This window comes from Octopus sinensis, linkage group LG5 (assembly GCF_006345805.1).
Source record: "Octopus sinensis linkage group LG5, ASM634580v1, whole genome shotgun sequence".
Lineage (NCBI taxonomy): Eukaryota > Metazoa > Mollusca > Cephalopoda > Octopoda > Octopodidae > Octopus > Octopus sinensis.
Genome location: NC_043001.1, coordinates 81,797,104 through 81,817,453, shown reverse-complemented (window position 1 = coordinate 81,817,453; position 20,350 = coordinate 81,797,104). Strand labels below are relative to the sequence as shown.

Here is a 20,350-nt window from a genome sequence, read left to right as displayed (position 1 = left end):
TTTTATGTGGCACCGTATAGATTAAGGTTAGCTAATGAAAAAAGACGTTGAGATGCTTTTGGAGGCACGTGGCTTAGTGGTTAGGGTATTAGCACCATGATCATAAGATTGTAGTTTTGATTCCTGGACCAGGCGACGCGTTGTGTTCTTGAGCAAAACACTTCATTTCACGTTGCTCCAGTCCACTCAGCTGGCAAAAATGAGCAACGCTGCGATGGACTGGTGTCCCGTCCAGCTGGGGAACGCATATGCCATAGAAACCTGGAAACCGGGCCCATGAGCCTGGCTAGGCTTTAAAAGGGCGCATTTATTTTTTGTAATGAAAAAAGAAAGCAACAGCAAAAGCTGGCTTTCCATCAGTTAAGGTGATGTATGTTCCAGTTGATCTGATCAATGGATACCTGCGCCTACATTTTATTTTTAAATATATCTTTGTGTTCATCCAGCTATTTGCACTCATCCACTGAGCATGAGCACAAATATCTTGAAACTCTATGGTCTGGTGGTCTTCTGGCTGGAAGATGGTAGTGTTTCGCTCCCCTGCTTGCAATATATATCGGGTACAAACTGCATTGAATAACCATCTGGAGGAGGCATCCTCCTGGGGTTCAAATGGTAGTAATATCGGTTCCTACAGAACAGCCATGTTGAAGTGGCAATAGGCATTACATCTCTGTATAGTTACTACTTTCATCTCATAGAAATTTTCTAACTTGCTAATTTGTTTGTTACACACACACAAAGAGAAAGAGAGAGAGATTGAAAGAAAGATAGATAATTTGGGTTTTTCCCCAGTTTATACTAAGAGATATTATTTACCAGTTGGTGGATATCTCCATCAATGCTAACAGATATTTCAGTTTTTCACCACAAACAAAACTATTTTACCTCCTATTTATGAAGGTATTCGCCTATTTTCCCTCTTCTTCGAGGTTTTCCTTCCATTATCTGTTGTGTCTACTTACAGATAACATATCAGGGATGCATCTTACTGAAGTTTGGCTCTATTTGTTCCCTTGATATAGCAGTCAAGTTACCCCACCCCTCCGTTCCCTCTGTAAATAAATAAATGAATAAAAAAAAAAGAAGATAAATAATGAAATAAAGATGGCAGCTGGGTAGAACCAGATCTAAATTTGACTTCAAAAATCTTCCATTTTGTTTACCCCACATCTACAAAATTTTTGCAAATTCCTCAAATGTTGTTGATGAATTAGTAAAGATTTTTGGTATGTTGGTAACCTTTTTGTTATTTCTTTCTAAAATCTGACATTTAAAACTATATATATATATATATAATATATATATATATATATATATATATATATATATATATATATATATATATATATATATATTATATATATATGTGTGTGTGTGTGTGTGTGTGTAAACAAACATGAGTGTGTATATATGTAAACATACATGTGTGTACATGTTTATGTGTGTGTCTATGTGTACATGTTTATGTGTGTGTCTATGTGTACATATGTGCGTATGTGTGTGTATGTGTATATATGTATGTGTGTGTGTATATGTATATATATATATATTATATATATGCGTATATATGTGTATGTATATATGCATGTATATGTGTATGTATATATGTATATATATGCATGTATATATGTATATATGTGTATGTATATATGTGTATGTATATATATGTGTGTGTGTATAAATATATGTATATATATATGTTTGTGTATGTATGTATGTGTGTGTATATATATATATATATATATATATATATATAACGTTTGTGTGTGTAAATATATATATACATATAAAATTTGTTTATATGTATATACACTTGAATGTGTGTATATATGTATGTAAATGCGTAAAGATGAACAACAGGGAGAGTAAGTGCTCAATACCAAAAGTAGAGTTATATAACTTACCAGAAGCTGAAACTCAACAAATTGTTATCCTTTCAGCTCCATTCCATTCACAGATTTAAAAGACATGTTGTCTTTGATGTCATATGGAACTCTGTGTTATTCTTTTAGAAAATTCTTGAAACAACAACAACAAAAATAATATTATTAATAATAATAATAATAATTGACTGCTTTTTTTAACATGTGAAAATGAATGATAAAAACAAAGAAGGGTTTATCTGATTTTTATCTAGGGTGTAGGAGTTATAAATAAGGTATTCTTTGTAAACCCCACCTTCAAAGGAAAGGAGTAAATGCCAAGAATTTGGAGCAACAATCTTCAAAAAGAAATTCTTGATACATTCCAGTAAAAGCCCTTTTTGTTTTTTGTATTTCCAGTTTCTGAGATTCTAGCCTGTCTTCCACCCCACCCCTCCAACCCCACCTAAACATCTTCATCAATGATTCTTTTTAGGAACAGTGATTCTTGAAGCAAATGTAGCTATAAATGGTAGCATGTAGATATTGAGATACAAACCCTTTGGTTAGAAAAAGTTAAAGGCTTTGTGTGTGTGTTTGTTTGTGTCCCTTAGTCTTTCATATCTCTCCCTCTCTCTCTCTCTCTCTCTCTCTCTCTATATATATATATATATATATATATATGAAAAAACAAGTCAAGATAGAAAATGCTAAAATAATTTTATAAAGAACATTTCAGTACCGGTTTCGGTCATTTTGAGACCTTTTCAACTGTAACAATTAAATTATCAAATTTAGAAAAATTAAAAGAAAAGTTTTTTTAAAGGAATAGTTGTATAGTGTTCAAATATAAGTGGCATTTTCCTTGTTTCTGCCTTTCTCTGTCTCTCTTGTTTACACTTATATATATATATATATATATATATATATATATATATGTGTGTGTGTGTGTGTGTGTGTGTGTGTGTGTGTGTGTGTAGGAGGTTTTTCCCTCTTTCTCAAAGGCTGCATTACATTTGAGACAGTACTTCTTCATACACATGCAGTCTGGGTCAAATGCTTCTTTTGCCTGTCTCCACACGTATATCCAGCTGGCGGTCGGAAATAGGGTAAAGGCTGACTCGTCTCAGAAAATAATATTCTTCTACTGCTCTAGGGACCAATTCTGTAGGTTTTTACTCCACTCTAAACGCTTTTGAAAGTTGTGGTTTTTGAAAGTAGTGGTTTTCTGATTGCTGCCCTCCTGTGAAATCCGGCTTTGTGCAGCTCCTGGCTAACAGTTTTGGTGGAAACTGGGTTCTCAGGATGGTCATTAAGCTCTGCAGTAATTTAGGAAGCTGTACTTTTGTGATCCTTTCTTACAATTTGTGTAAGAGTCTGATGGTCCCTATCTGAATCTTTTGGTTTTCTTCTGGAGTTTTGTTTCAACAAGGAGGTTTTTCCCTCTTTCTCAAAGGCTTGCATTACTTTTGAGACAGTATTTCTTCATACACCAAACATTTCGGCATGGCAAATAGACATTAACTGATGATGATGATAATGTCTCCACTTCTATTTCTATATTAGTTGTTAATCTCATAGCTTTGCAGTTACTCTAGTGACACTATATTTTTGTTTAAAAAAGCCAAGAAAAAACCCCACTGTATTAATGGTAGTGTTGTTGCTGTCCAACATTGTCCTAAATATTTGTCTCCTGTTCATAGGTTACGGTGAGATTTGAAGGAATTTTGACTGCTGTTTCTAGCAGGTTAAACAACAACAACAAAGATGTCCCCTACCTTTTAAGTAGTACAAAAAAGATTGAGAGAAAGAATATTTTTTTTTAGCTGAGATCAGACATGTGTTTTTAGAGAAATTAGGTTGAAGTGATTCACACGTCTCATTTGCAGTGTCTTCACATTCCATAAAACATCGTCAACAACTGAATAAGCTGTGGTGTTTAATTAGAGTTAATTAAAAGGACTAACTAAAGTTAGTAGAGATATAGTTATAATTGGGTGCAGCTGTCTGTCTGAAAATATTGAGGGACTCTTGTCACTAATGGACTATAACTGGAGTTGGTTGTGTTTAACTGGAGTCAGTGAAGCTGTCTGCCTATAGTTATTGAAAGACTCTGGTTAGCAAAGGTTTCTTGTTGGGATCAGTGGTGTCTAGCTGGAGTCATTGGAAGATGGATCGAACTGGAATGGGCTGATAGTTCTATAATAATAAAAAATAATTATAATAAGGATATGCTAATACACACAGGTAAAAAAAATCAAGGCTAATAGGCCGGATATAGTTGTCAGATCACCAAGAATAAAAATGCTTTCTAATCAATATATCAATACAAACAGATGACAACATTTCTCTAAAAGAAATGGAGAAACTTTCAAAATACGAAGATCTGGAATAGTGATAACTCAAATGTGGAGCCTAAAAACAAGCAATTCCTCTTATAGTAGGTGCATTAGGTATGATAAAAAACATTCAGATAAAAACACCAGGACTTACAAGTATATATAACATGCAGAAAATAGCACTACTAGGCACCACTGTACACATCTTACGTATAGTACTTTCAATACAATGAAAATAACAGCACCACAACAAATCACAGCACATACCCAAGTCACACAGAGCTGCGCTCGGTAGTGCAGTGAAATTACTTGATAAAAATAAGACTACTGAATAATAATAATAATAATAATAATAATAAATGCCCTGATGCAGTACCAGGCAGTGGCTCTCGTGGCTTCAGATCTTAACTTATTGGAAGTGTTATCATGTACATTGTTTTGTCTTGGTATGAAAGATGGGCTACAGCAAATATTCTGCTCAATGCCACAGATTTGCTTGTCAGTTGTTTGACCTTAACCAGTTGAGCATGTCCCTTAGTGGCTGATGATATGTGCATCTCTGATCATGAGTAGAAGTAGTGGAGGAGCATCGTAACCATGTTTTGAGAAGGATTTTTGGGGCTTGAATAATTCACCTCTGGAAACATGGGTGTTTCGTTCAACATCCTTAAACAACCCTTATTCAGGGATCTTTTGAGTGGGATGGGTTACTCGACCAGAAGAAAATTCTAACTGGGCCCCACCTGCAAGGTCATGTGCTGTTTATCTTAATATGAAATCACCATATCGTGCACATATGGTTGTGATGCATGTGCCTGGTGTACCCTTATCAGACGGGTAGTCATGATGGATATAGTGGGCTTTGCATATTTTACCCCAGTGTCACTTTGATGGCATGCACTGCTCTCTCACTCAATAATAATAATAATATATTTCTTTACTACCCACAATAATAGTAATGGTTTGAAATTTTGGCAGAAGGGCAGCCATTTTAGGGAAGAAGTAAAGTGATTATATCAACCCCAGTGCTTGATTGGTACTTTATTTTGTTAACTCTAAAAGGATGAAAGGCAAAGTCTACCTTGGCGTAATCATAACAATTGTGATAAGGAATTTTTGACACTGGTACAATACTTGACGTTAACCTGGAAGGGGGGGGGGTAAGCATTAGATTTTGAACTGACCTACGTGACAGATGACAGATATCCATTGAGATGACCACGAGTAAGTATGATGAAATACTAAGAGACATTTTCACAGCTGTTCTGTTAATTGTGTCATCTACCATTTTAGAAACCGCTCCATTCTAACAACAATAATAATGGTAATGATTTTTTTAATGTTGGCACAATGCCATCAATGTGTGGGAAGGAAAACAGTCAGTTGTTTGAAATTCCAGAACTTTTGTGCTGCTTATTTTATTAACTTTCTTATTTTAGGATCAAATATACAACACGCAAGTGTGCGCGCATGCACACTCACACACAAACACATGTGTATATATATGTATGTACATATATATATATATATATATATATATATATATATATACATACATACATACATACATATACACACATATAAACACTCATGCAGTATCTCTCCCTCTCTTTCTTTCTCTCTCTCTCTCTTTATATATATATATAAATAATCTTCCTGTATTTGTCATACCTGATATTTTGACGTTTGTTTACACCTGGCATATTTATTTTAGTATTCTTGCTTCTTGTTCTACCTGTTAGTTTGCTACACCTGTGGTACAAGTTATTTTGATGTACTACCTGTTAATTTGCTATACCTGTGGTACACCTTATTTTGGTATGCTACCTGTTATATTTGATGTGAAGGGACTACAACTGTGTTGCACTTAATTTTCAGTGCTCTACCTGTTAGTTTTTCTATACCTGTAGCACAAGTTTTGATGTTGTACCTGTTATTTTTTTCCTAAACACCTGTAGTACAAGTTACATCGATGTTCTTCCTACCTGTTATTATATTCCTCCTTCAGTACAGTTTATTTTGATATCCTGCTTGTTAGTTGCCTACTGTGGGTGCAGTGTAGTTGAATGTTTAAGATGTTCATTTTGCAACCACAAAGTCATGGGTTCAGTCCCACTGCTTGGCACCTTTTATCTTTTACTTGTTTCAGTCATTAGACTGTGGCCTTACTGGAGCACCACCTTGAGGAAGTTTAGCCTCAGTACTTATTTTCTTTTCAAGCCTTGTACATATTCTATTGGTTTCTTTTTCCAAACTGCTAAGTTATAGGGACATAGACACACAAACACAAAAATGAAGGCGCATGGCTCAGTGGTTAGAACGTCGAGCTTATGATCATGAGGTTTGAGTTTGAATCCCAGACCGGGCTGCATGTTATGTTCTTGAGCAAGACACTTTATTTCATGTTGCTCCAGTTCACTCAGCTGTAGAAATGAGTTGCGACGTCACAGGTGCCAAGCTGTATCTGCTGTTGCCTTTCCCTTGGATAACACTGGTGGTGTGGAGAAGGGAGGCCGGTATGCATGGGCGATTGCTGGTCTTCCATAAACATACGACAAACTTGCTCAGACTTGTGTCTGGGAGGGTAATTTTCTAGGTGCAATCCCACGGTCAGTCATGACCAAAGGAGGTCTCAGTGTTCTGTGTTCAAATTCTGCTGAGGTTAACTTGGCCTTTCATCCTTTCAGGATTTAAGAAATAAGTACCAGTGGAATACTGGGGTTAATGTAATTGACTAGACCCCTCCCCTAAAATTTCAGGCCTTGTGCCTATAGTAGAAAGGATTATTATTATTATTAAAATTATTATTATTATTATTATTATATTATTATTATTATTATTTCCTGATATTTGCAGGTACATATTTTCCCCTTTTTACCTTGTTTTCTCCCTGTTCTCAAGAGGTGGGGACAAGGAGAAGCCGTGGTAGGGATGAGCTGAAGGAATTTCTCGAGAATGTGACAATGTGATTAGTAATGGAACAAGTATTTCTGTAGACATTCCTCATGATGTGGAATGTCTTTAGAAATGTGAAGAATGCATTTCTAAGGGGTTCATTGTTGTATAATTAGGGCGGGGACACTGTTGGGGAAAGTAGGGGAGTGACTGTCGTTCTTTCTTACAGCATAGTTCTCTGTGTGTGTGTGTATGTGTGTTTGTGCGTGTTGTATTCTTATTCATGCAGGAGGTTATGTGCATGAATGCTTGTGGTGTGTGTGTGTGTGTGTTTGTGCATGTATGCACCTGTACGTGATCTATGTGCATGTTTGCACTTGCTGTATGTGTACATGTGCTTTGTATATATTTGTACCTGCTGTGTGTGTTTGCATTTGTATGTATTGTGTGTGTGTGTGAACCTTTTGTATGTATGGTATGGTGTGTGTACGCATTCACACATACTGTAGCGTATGTGTGCACGTATATATGCATGTTTGTATATGAATATATGTGTTTGTGTATGTCTGCACGTTTGCACATGTTCCATGTGTATGTGTTTATATGTACATTTGTATGGTATTATATATATATATATATATATATATATATATATATATATATATATATATACATATACTTATGCAGTTTTATGCTGTGTGTGTGTATGTACACTTGTGCCATGAGTGTGGTGTGTGTATATATATCTATATATATATATATATAGATATTGTGTGTGTGTGTGTATATATGCATATTTAAGTGAATGTATGTGTGTATATGAATAATATATATATATATATATATACATATATACACACATACACTTCTGTACCACGAGTATATGTACATTTGTATGTAAATGTATGTGTCTTTGTAATTGACTCTGTGTGTGTGTGTGTATTTTATATAATACACTTTTGTACCACAAGTGTGTTTATGTATGTTTGTATGTAAGTGCATGTGTGTGTGTGTGTGTGTGTATATACAAATACATATTTGTACCACGAGTGTGTATGCATGTTTGTATGTGATTGTATGTTTGCGTGTATGTATATGTATAGACCTTAGTATTATGGGTGTGTGTATATGCATGTTTATGTGAATGTGTGTATGGCTATTTGTGTATGTCTCTGTGTACACATGCACACGCAAACATTTATGCCATGATTGTGTTTACGCCTGTTTGTACATGAATGCATGCATACGTACACGTTTGCAGGCATACACTTGTTATCTGGTGCAGGTGCTTGTGCACTCATTTGCAGGAATGCATGCATGCTTGCAGGTGTAGCATGATCAGTGTATTTTTTTTATATTTGCATGTGTGCATGCATTTGTTTGCAGATGTGTGTGTGTGAATGTGTGCATAGTATTTGTCAGTAAGTTTGTTTGCATTTGCATGTTTAGCATATGTTTGTTTCCTCAGAGGTGTGTGTGTGTGTGTGTGTGTGAATGTATGCGATCACTTCCATTGTCTATATTTATGAATGAACCAATAGTGGGTGCCTCAACCTGATCCATTGAACTACAAGAAATAGTAACCAAATCTCCCTCAAATTACTCTGCACAAATCTCTCTCCCTGTAGAGTTTTCTCTGTCAAACTCAACCACAAGGTATTATTAAACACATGCACCCAAAGTGCTGCTACCACACACTGGGATTGAACCCAAATTTTTCATTAATTATATAATTGCATTTCTGTGGCAAGCTAGCAAAAACGTTAGCACGCCATACGAAATGCGTTGCCGTATTTCGTCTGTCGTTACATTCTGAGTTCAAATTCCGCCAAGGTTGACTTTGCCTTTCATTCTTTTGGGGTCGATAAATTAAGTACCAGTTACGCACTGGGGTCAATGTAATCGACTTAATCTGTTTGTCTGTCCTTGTTTGTCCCCTTGTGGGTAGTAAGAATTATATAATTTGTGTGTGTGTGGGTGTATATATATATATATATATATATATATATATATAAGTATAAATATAGATAGATATAGATATATATATATATATAGAGAGAGAGAGAGAATAAGGTGTACGTTCGCTGCAATAATATATTTATAAAAATACAAAATGGACAAGAACACAAAACATTCAAATAGCCGAAATTGCGAGGATGATCCGGTTCTTGACTGAAGATTAGAGGCTTTGAATGACCCGTCCGTTTTTTGAATCGTCTATTTGAATGTTTTGCATTCTTGTCCCATTTTGTATTTATATATATATATAATATATATAATATATAGATAGATATAGTATATAATATATATAGAGAGAGAGAGAGGAATAAGGTGTACGTTGCTGCAATAATATATTTATAAAAATACAAAATGGGACAAGAACACAAAACATTCAAATAGCCGAAATTGCGAGGATGATCCGGTTCTTGACTGAAGATTAGAGGCTTTGAATGACCCGTCCGTTTTTTGAATCGTCTATTTGAATGTTTTGCATTCTTGTCCCATTTTGTATTTATATATATATATATAAATTATAATTTAGGGTATCCAAGAGATACCTCCACGCTGGAAATAGCAGCCAAATCTTGACTCTAAAACCATATTAAATGTTCATTTAATGTGGTTTTAGAGTCAACATTTGGCTGCTATTTCCAATGTGGAGGTATCTCTTAGATACCCTAAATTATAATTTTAATAATAATTATTACCTTTGAAGATTTTTATTCCATGCTGACCATTTCATAAAATTGATAATTAAATTAACGATCTTATCCTTATTTACATATATATATATAAGTTCAGCAACAATTTAGATTCAAATGAATATGGTACTTAATTTAGATGCACCAGAATTTTGTATGGTGTTATCCATAAAAATTTGCAGGGTGATTATAATCAAAATAAGCAACAAGAATGACTCCGGTGTTTTGGTACAATTGTTTCACACTACATCATTTTATTAAAAGTTGTAAGTATTACAGCAGATTTAAGATGCTGAGTGCTCATCAGCCAAATATATAGGTTTTCCATTAATACAAAAGCTTTTAAATCAAATATATATGTATCTGTAAAATCTGTGTCATATCTTTATAAAACATGTAAAACAAAGAATGAAAATGATGTCCATAAAGTTACCATATTTGTCAGGATTGAAATCTTATTTTTTCCTTTTTTTTTTTTTGTCTGTTGCAGGCATGATAGCATTACACTATGCTGCTTGGCAGGGTAAAGTTGAACCAGTGCGACTCTTACTTGAACATGGCTCTCCTGTTGACGAGAAAGCCGATGATGGTGGTACGGCTCTCCATCTTGCCTCTCAACATGGTCATTATGATGTGGTAAGCTGACCTTTCTTACTCTGCTCTTTCACCTCTGATCTTGACCCCTTAGCATTTCATCTGGCCATATCCACCCCAAATATTCTACCTGTTTTATGTTAAAAAATTGACCAGATCCAGCCTCTTTCACACCTGCCCTACAACATCATTCTAAAAATATACAAACACAGAATTGAAATCTTGAAGCTACAAAATAATGTGTGATTAATTCAAAACAATGTGAATAAATAAGCAATATATTTGACAAAGAAATCTGAATCTTTTCTACTCTAGGCACAAGGCCTGAAATTTTGGGGGAAGGGGCCAGTTGATTAGATCAATCTCACTACGCAACTGGTACTTAATTTATCGACCCCGAAAGGATGAAAGGCAAAGTCGACCTCGGCGGAATTTGAACTCAGAACATAAAGACAGACAAAATACCTATTTCTTTACTACCCACAAGGGGCTAAACAGAGAGAGGACATACAAGGACAGACAAATGGATTAAGTTGATTATATCGACCCCAGTGCGTAACTGGTGCTTATTTAATCAACTCCGAAAGGATGAAAGGCAAAGTCAACCTCGGCGGAATTTGAACTCAGAACATAATGACAGACGAAATACCTATTTCTTTATTGCCCACAAGGGGCTAAACACAGAGAGGACAAACAAGAACAGACAAATGGATTAAGTTGATTATATCGACCCCTGTGCGTAACTGGTACTTATTTAATCGACCCCGAAAGGATGAAAGGCAAAGTTGACCTCGGCGGAATTTGAACTCAGAATGGTGCGGCAGACGAAATACGGCTACGCATTTCACCTGGTATGCTAACAATTCTGCCAGCTCACTGCCTTACAAAGAAATCTGAATGCTTATGGGTTAAACCTTTCTTTGTGAAGTTGTTCTTATTGTTGTTGATATGGTTGTTTTCTTGTCTCAATATTGGTCTTATTCCTTGTAGAATTTATGTGACTAGTGGGTTACTACCTGTAACCTTAGATATCCACATGATTTCAATATGCCATTAAGTGCTCAGAACCCTTCTGGTGATCTTCCCTGTTCCTAAGAGGCAAACCTTCTGTAGAAACATTACAGGATATTCTATTCCAATCTCCTTTATCCATTAAGTGGTGCATTAATGACTGTAAGTCATTAATGCACCAATTAATTATCTCACTGGCACAATCTTTATAGATTATGAGGTAAGAGTGCTAAGCAGTAACTCTTTTATTCTTTTACTTGTTACAGCTTTTTTTTTAACTGCGGTCATGCTGGTGCACCGCCTTTAGTCAAAGAAATCAACCCCAGCACTTATTCTTCGTAAACCTAGTACTTATTCTATCGGTTCTCTTTTGCTGAACCACTAAGTTATGTAGACGTAAACACACCAACATCGGTTGTCAAGCAATGGTAGGGGGACAAACACAGACACACACACACATATATACATATATATATATATAATATGATGGGCTTCTTTCAGTTTCTGTCTACCAAATCCACTCACAAGGCTTTGGTCAGCCCACGGCTATAGCAGAAGACACTTGCCCAAGGTGCCATGCAATGGGACTGAACCCAGAACCATGTGGTTGGGAAGCAAGCTTCTTACCACATAGCCACTCCTGGTGTGTAACTGCAACGTTATTACCAGTTTCGTTATGGAGAAATTTTCTCCATGGCAAAACACAGTGAATGGCTTGCTTACGAGTTCGAGTGAGCCACAAGCATATTTGAACTGATAATAACATTGAATTTTTACAGACTTACTCTCTTGGTCTATTTTGCCAAACCACTAAATTACAGTAACATAAACACACCAATGTCGAATGTGAAGCATTAGTGGTGGGGGTCCAACAAAGACACATACACACACACACACACACGATGGGCTTCGTTCAGTTTCCGTGTACCAAATCCACTCACAAGGCTTTGGTCGGCCTGAGGCTATAATAGAAGACACTTGCCCAAAGTGCCACTCAATGGGACTTAACCTAGGAACCATGTGCTTGGGAAGCAAGCTTCTTACCCTGCAGCTGCCACACCTGTGCCTATGGAGATATTGTACTCACCTGTACTTATGATGGTATTCATTTGATGCATGTGTCGAGCCAGGTTCCCGACCAACAGGTTCACCATATCCCTCACGAAAGCTGACCACATCCAGCTGTTGCCGTATAGAGTCTAATGTTCAGAGGTATACTGTGTAAGGTGTACGCTGCTTTATCTACCCAGTCTGCCCCTTCACTTCCACCCCTCGTAATATGATTGGGATGACTTTGAGGTAAGTTCTGAGAGCAATGAGCAATGTTATTAATGAAGAGAAAGTGGATTGCATTGCTTTTGTTTGTGTTTTTTTCCCTTATCATCATTAATCATCATCATCATCGTCGTCGTCGTTAGTGTTGTAGAAACCAATCAGTGATATTGAAAGGTAAGGGGGGGGGGGCAACATAAAAAAAAAAAAAATTCCCCAATCACTCCAAATGTAATTAGTCGATATTTGGTGTGCGTGTGTTTTTATATTTGTATTTTTGAGTTTAATGTGTAATAGATGATGATGGAGGTAGTAATAGCTGCAATGGTGGTGGTCATGATGATGGTTGTGGTGATAATGGTGATGATGATGATGATGATGATGTTGGTGGTAGTGATATTGGTTGTGATGCTGGTAGCGGTGGTGGTGGTGGTGGTGGTGGTGGTGATTACATTCTGCGTTTGATGCTTCAGTTTTATTTCTTCTACACGTCAAACCAAACCCTTCCTTAATCAAAACAGTTTCTTTTACAATCTCTCGATGAATATTAAAATTTTTTTTTTTCATATATTTATTACGCGCGCGCATGTTTCTGTTTGTGTGTATGTTTGTTTATATGTACGTGCTTGTGTGTTTATCAGTTTGGGGTTATTGCTTCTTCTTTCATTCTTCCGTACTGTCTTTTATTTCTTTTCTTCACTCAAACCAAACCAAACAGCACAAACAAACAATTCCCTAACATTACTAACGTGCCTAGAAACATTTTTTTTTATAAATTTCGTTTCGTTTTGTTTTTACTTTCTATCATCTTTCTCCCTTCGTTTTTCGTTTCTGTTACCGTTGTTCTTGTTTTTTTACTACCCCATCTACTCCCGTTTCTTCTTCCCCGTCACCTCCAATACACACTTGCAGACACTTTTTCGACGGTGATTTGTCTTTACTTTCGAATCCTACCATTATTGGTTCTACAAAATTGCTAGTGTTGTGGTTGAGGTGATTTGTTGTGGTTGGTGTATTTGTTGCTGGTGTGGCATTTATAATTGCGACCATACTTGTCGTTATTCTTTTTTCCCCTTTCTTTTCTTTTTTTATTTTCCACTTCTCTCCTCTTTCTTTCTCCTCGGTTCTCTCCTCTTCTTCTCTCTTCACTCACGTTCTCTTTTCTTCTCTTGTACCCCTCTCTCTTCTCTGTCACTCTTATCTCCTTGTTAACCCTCCCTCTACCCCCTCGTCTTCTCTCTCCTTCCTCTTCTCCGACGTCTTTCTTTTCTTCTCTCCCTCTTCTCCCTTGTCTCTCCCTTGTTCTCCCTCCTCTTCTCTCTCCTTCCTCGCCTCTTCTCTCTCTTTCCTCGCCTCTTCTCTCTCCTTCCTCGCCTCTTCTCTCTCCTTCCTCGCCTCTTCTCTCTCCTTCCTCGCCTCTTCTCTCTCCTTCCTCGCCTCTTCTCTCTCTTTCATCGCCTCTTCTCTCTCTTTCCTCGCCTCTTCTCTCTCCTTAATTGCCTCTTCTCTATCCTTCCTCGGCTCTTTCTCTTTACTCTCATCTTTTCTCTCTCTTCTCTCCTCTTTCTCCCTCCCTCCATCTTCCCCCTCTCCCTCTTCTCCCTATCTCCCTCCCGCCTCCTCCACCTCCCTCTTCCCCCACCCTTCCTCTTCTCTCCCACCATCCCTCCATCAGCCTTCTCTCACTCTTACCTCTCCTTCTTCCTTCCTCTCTCTTTTCCACCCAGATCTTCCAACCTCCATTCCATCTCTGTCTCTCACATTCTCTCTCTCGCTTCTCTCCCTCCCTCCTGCCATTCCACCCATCCCTTCTCTCTTCTCTCCTCTCACACACAAACCCTCACCCCCACCACCAACACCGATGCCACACCAACTTTATGATAGGTGTGATGTTCCATGGTGACTTCTTTAGTCTTAAATACTTTACTTTGATCCTAAATCTAATCACATAACACCATTTTTTTTTTCATGCTCCATTAACACTTAACCCTTTTTCCACTGTGTCTGTGTATGTCTGTATGTGTGTGTGTGTATGTATGTAGCTGTCTATGTTTGTGCTTGTGTATTTGTCTCTAAGTTTGTGTGTGTATTTCATCGCATGTGGGCTTATGTATTTCTCTGTATGTCTATATTATGTATAGGTGTGCATTTATCTGTGTGTTTTTATGTGCAATTATCCATGCATTTGTATTACATGTAAGGTATCTGTGTGTATGCGTGAATACATCATTAAAGGAACATGTAGGAATAAAATGAAAGTAGATATATTTAGTTTTACTGACCTAATGCTGTTTGATTCAGATCTCAAACACATACTCACACTACTTTTTAGCTTTTCAGCATACAAGTCAATTTAATGTAGCATATAATATAAACATGTGTAAGCATATAAACATTGTCGCTGTCTCCCCAAAACCTGCTGCATGTCACATGGAACATTTGATCCTCCAATGTCGTTTTGGTGTATAAGTTGACCTACTTTTCTTTTGAGCTACTCTTTTACTCTCTTTTACTTGTTTCAGTCATTTGACTGCGGCTATGCTGGAGCACCGCCTTTAGTCGAGCAAATCGACCCCAGGACTTATTCTTTGTAAGCCTAGTACTTATTTTTTCGGTCTCTTTTTGCCGAACTGCTAAGTTACGGGGACGTAAACACACCAGCATCAGTTGTCAAACGATGTTGGGGGGGACAAACATACACACACACACACACACATTTATATACATATACATATATACGACAGGCTTCTTTCAGTTTCCCGTCTACCAAATCCACTCACAAGGCTTTGGACGACCTGAGACTATAGTAGAAGACATTTGTCCAAGATGTCATGCAGTGGGACTGAAGCCGGAACCATGTGGTTGGTAAGCAAGCTACTTACCACACAGCCACTCCTACGCCTATGGTCTGAAAAATTCAGTTTATTTGGGAGCTACAGTATACATCAAATCATGTATGCTGTAATCTCAAGTTGAATAAGGGTCAGATGGAATGTGTTTACTTGAATAGAAGCCGTGCTCAAAACAAAGCTGGACAAGGTACTGGATTCCAGTTTCTTCAATAGGTTTATTCTGCCTGCACTCTTCCTTGCAAGCGAGAGAGATGGGTTACTACAAAGACAGAACACTGATTGGCTATGAAGCAAAGAGCCTTGGAAAGATCCATGCTAGGAGTATCCTTGCGAGAGTATATCCAAACTTGAGATAATTTGACTACAGAGCAGAGAAATCGAATTGCAGAATCTTGAATGCAAAAGTTCCTTAAAACCAGACATTTTGCAAGGCTCACAGACAATATGGGGTGTGGAGAGGGCATGCAGTTGACGAGTGGGGCCCAAGAAATTAGAAAAGCCAGACAGAAGGCTTCCACAATTATTAGTAAACAGTTTGGGCCAAGATCGAGAAGAAGGGTACAATCAAGAAAGAACTGGAAATGCATTGTGTTCTTGAGCAAGACACTTTATTTCATATTGCTCCAGTCCACTCAACTGACAAAAATGAATTGTACATGTAATTCAAAGGGCCAGCCCTGTCACATTCAGTGTCACACTGAATCCCCCTGAGAACTACATTAACCCTTTCAATACCAACCCGGCTGAAACTGCCTGTGCCTCTGTAGTACAAATGCCTTGTTTTCATAAGTTTTGAATTAAAATCTTCCACCAAACCATAGTCACAATTTATGTTCCTAACATTAGCTTAATGATAATTAAGTTATTTCCTCTTTACTCTTTTACTTGTTCCAGTCGTTTGACTGTGGCCATGCTGGAGCACCGCCTTTAGTCGAGCAAATCGACCCCAGGACTTATTCTTTGTAAGCCTAGTACTTATTCTATCCGTCTCTTTTGCTGAACCACTAAGTTACGGAACATAAACACACCACCATTGGTTGTCAAGCGATGATGGGGGGTACAAACGCAGACACACAAACATATACACACACATACTTATATATATACTACGGGCTTCTTTCAATTTTCCGTCTACCAAATCCACTCACAAGGCTTTGGTTGGCTCGAGGCTATAGTAGAAGACACTTGCCTAAGGTGCCATGCAGTGGGAATGAACCTGGGGACCATGTGGTTGGTAAGCAAGCTACTTGCCACACAGCCACTCCTTTAAAATTAATTAAAAGAAACACAGAGCATCTCAAAATATATACAGTAATCAAAGGGTTAAGGGTACACATATCTGTGGAGTGCTCAGTCACTAGCACATTAATCTTACAAGCAGGCTGTTCCGTTAATCAGATGAAGTGAAACACTTGTCATTGCAATTGATGGGGTGCCAGTTATCTGGCCCAAATATTCACTCTGTTCCATGTTCAAACTGACCAGAAGTTAGCCATGTCATATTCTGTGTCATGCCGAATCTCCTTGAGTTAAGTTAGTTAAGTTAATTTTTTGGCTCAAAAAGCAAAAAGCAAGGCCATGTAGGGGGACATGGAGTTATGTACAGGGTGGTGTTCATGCAAACTGTTCAGGCCATTTCTGGTCAAATGAGACTTTTTACCGAGTGGTCGTCAGCATCTTCACTATCTCGTCCGGCAGCTTATTCCATGGATCCGCAACCCGGACAGAGAAAGCCCCTCTCCTTCGATTGAGATGAAATCGTCACAGATAGAGCTTTTCGGAGTGACCCCGCAGCCGACGCTCTACATTAAGGGTACACATGTCTGTGGACTGCTCAGCCACTTGCATATTAATTTCACGAGCAGGCTGTTCCATTGATCAGATCAACAGGAACACTCATCATCATAGTCGATGGGGTGCCAATTATCTGATCAAATTTTTTGCCCTGTTTTACATTCAAACTGACCAGATTTAGCCTCGAACACACCTATCCCGCAATGTTGTTCTAAAAATAGCAAAACGTCAGGTGATTGAAATGTTGAAGCTAAGAGATATTCCGGATTAATTGAAAGCAATGTGAATAAATATACATTACAACTGACAGAGGAATCTGAATGCTTCCGGGTTAATTACATGGACAGGAAGCAATGAGGTTCACTGCTGTCCTCAATCAATCAGGAAACAGAAGACGATTGTTGAGCAAGATGAGGAAGGAGTGATTGAGTGAGGAGCTATAGGTATGAATGAAAAAAATGCTATGTGATGAACAGGGGAGATAACCATTCTTCTCTTTTACATGGTTGAGTTATTGAACTGCGGCCATGCTGGAGTACTGTTTTGAAGGGTTTTTAGTTGAACAAATCAACCTCGGTACATATTTTCTATTTTAAGTCTGCAACTAGGTGCAGGTATGGCTGTGTAGTAAGAAGCTTGCTCCCCAACCACATCATTTCAAGTTCAGTCCCACTGCATGGCACCATGGGCAAAGTGTCTTCTACTATAGCTTCGGGCCAACCAAAACCTTCTGAATGGATGTGGTTGACTGGAACTGAAAGAATCTTGTATATATGTGTGTGTGTGATATATTTATATATATATATATATATATATATATACACTACCGTCAGAAATTAATTAGCAGCCTTGATTTGCTCTTCACTCAAGGTATGTGCTGTCACCTAGTGGCCATATCTCGAACTATTGCTTTGTTGCGAGTTCACTGTTGCACAGAACGATGACGTAACTTTGTTTGCAGAGCAGTTTGATAGTCTACAGCCTTATGATGTTGACATAGCAGTGCAACAACAACTTGGAGTGCGGATGCAGACAAATCTTCCTTTGTTTAATAGATATAGGTAGCGCCTCGCAAGGACCGAAATCACACCATACTAAGTTTTCTCATCGCGTAAGACGTTTTGAACAGCTCATAGGTTAATTGATTTAACCTATTTAATGTAGAAATTTGAGAAGTGCTAATTAATTTCTGACGCAAGTGTATATGTGTGTGTGTATATATAATCATTGTTGTTTACTGTCAGTTTACCATGCTGGCATGGGCTCGACGGTTTGACTGAGAACTGGCAAGCCGGGAGGCTGCACCAGGCTCCAACCTGATTTGGCAAGGTTGCCCTTCCTAATACCAACCACTCCAAGAGTATATATATGCATGTATGTATATATGTGTGTATCTCTGTATTTGTTTCTTCCCCACCATGGCTTGACAACCGATACTAGTGTGTTTATGTTCCTGTGTATGTATCGCCACCACCCCACCTCACCCCACACCTGCTTGACAAACCAGTGTTGGTTTGTTTACATTCTCATAATTTAGCAGTTCAGCAAGATAGACCTCATCAACACAGTATATAGTTTGCTCAAGTTTGCTTGATCTACTGACAAAGCATTTTAGGCATAGAAAGATAAACTGTCATAAATAATTTTTGGCCTGTACAATTTGCTTAATTAAAAAATCAAAAATTGACCCTTCTTTTGTTGTTTCTGTGATATATGAAACCTTATTCTAATTTGTGAATCCTTGTAGAATCACCCCTAATGTTTTAATCACACTAATACTAATTCATGCTTTTTTTTTACTTTCTCTTGACAGGTGAACATGTTATTGGTGCAACATGCTGACCCACGCATTGTAAATAACGCACATCGTACACCAATAGACTCGGCCTGTGAATTCGGTCGATTTCGGGTAGGTCATGTTTTCCATAAGCATCTTTGATTTTAGTTACACTGACATTAGATATCATCATACTCATTAAGTTTTCTCTAAGTGCTTTTTGACTTTAGCTACCCTCACTTTTGACATCATTGTCTCATCATTTTCTATAAGCATTATTTGACTTTAGATGCCTTAACTTTTGCCATCAGTGTTGTCATTTTGTTTTCTGTAAGCTTCTTTTGACTTTAGCTGCTCTAAATTTTGATGGCAATGTCTTCTTTTCTATGAGTGCCTTTTGACTTAAGCTACCCTGTCGTTTTAAATCATCTTTGTCATAATATGCAGGTAATGTTGCTGATAATTTACTAGAGCTGTTAGAATGTTAGATAGGATGCCTTATGGTATTTTTCTCTCCCTCTTTGCTCTGAGTTCCTATCCCACTCTAGTCGACTTTGGCATTCATTCTTTCCGAGTCAATAAATAAGTGCAATGGAATGGTAGAATTAAGTTGCCTTGCAGAATATGTTCCTGATCTAAGTGTTCTGACAGCAACAAACTGTGATGATACTGGTTCCAAACTGTATGGACCGTTTTCCTTTTCTATAAATACCATCAATGGTGTGGAGAGAGGTACATGCTGGTCTTGGATTAAAAGAATCTTTACTCAGGCTTACATCTTGGAGACAAATTTCTAGATTCAGTTCTGTGACTTTATGAGACATATAGATATTCAAAGACGAAGACCTTGGTGGTGGTGATGGCGGCAGTGGTGGTGGTCATGGCAGAGTTGCTACTACTGCTCCTGCTGCTGCTGTGATGGTGGTATTTTGGATGTTGTTTACATTTTACCATTTATCTTTTGCTTCTTTCAGTCATTTGACTGTGGCCATACTGGGGCACCACCTTGACAGGTTTTTAGTTGAACAAATCAATCTCAGGGCTGATTTTCTTTTAAAGCCTGCCACCTATTCTATCGGTCTCTTTTTTTGTTGAACCACTAAGTTACAGGAATGTAAGCACCAACACTGGTTGTGAGGTGGTGGTGGTGGTGGGAGACAAACAGACACAAAGACACACACATAGATATATACATATTCTTTTAGTCTTTTACTTCACACACACATACACACACACACACACACACACA

General features: G+C 37.7%; 1 protein-coding gene across 3 annotated transcripts in view; it reads left to right on the top strand.

The window, feature by feature from the left end:
• LOC115211584 (caskin-1) overlaps positions 1-20,350 on the top strand; it is a 377,873-nt gene that overhangs the window by 133,711 nt on the left and 223,812 nt on the right. For all 3 annotated transcript variants that reach the window (XM_036502777.1, XM_029780142.2, XM_029780143.2), the window contains 2 exons: positions 10,292-10,437; positions 19,138-19,233. In XM_036502777.1, coding sequence (XP_036358670.1) covers positions 10,292-10,437; positions 19,138-19,233 — 242 coding nt within the window. The remainder of the gene's footprint in view (positions 1-10,291; positions 10,438-19,137; positions 19,234-20,350) is intronic.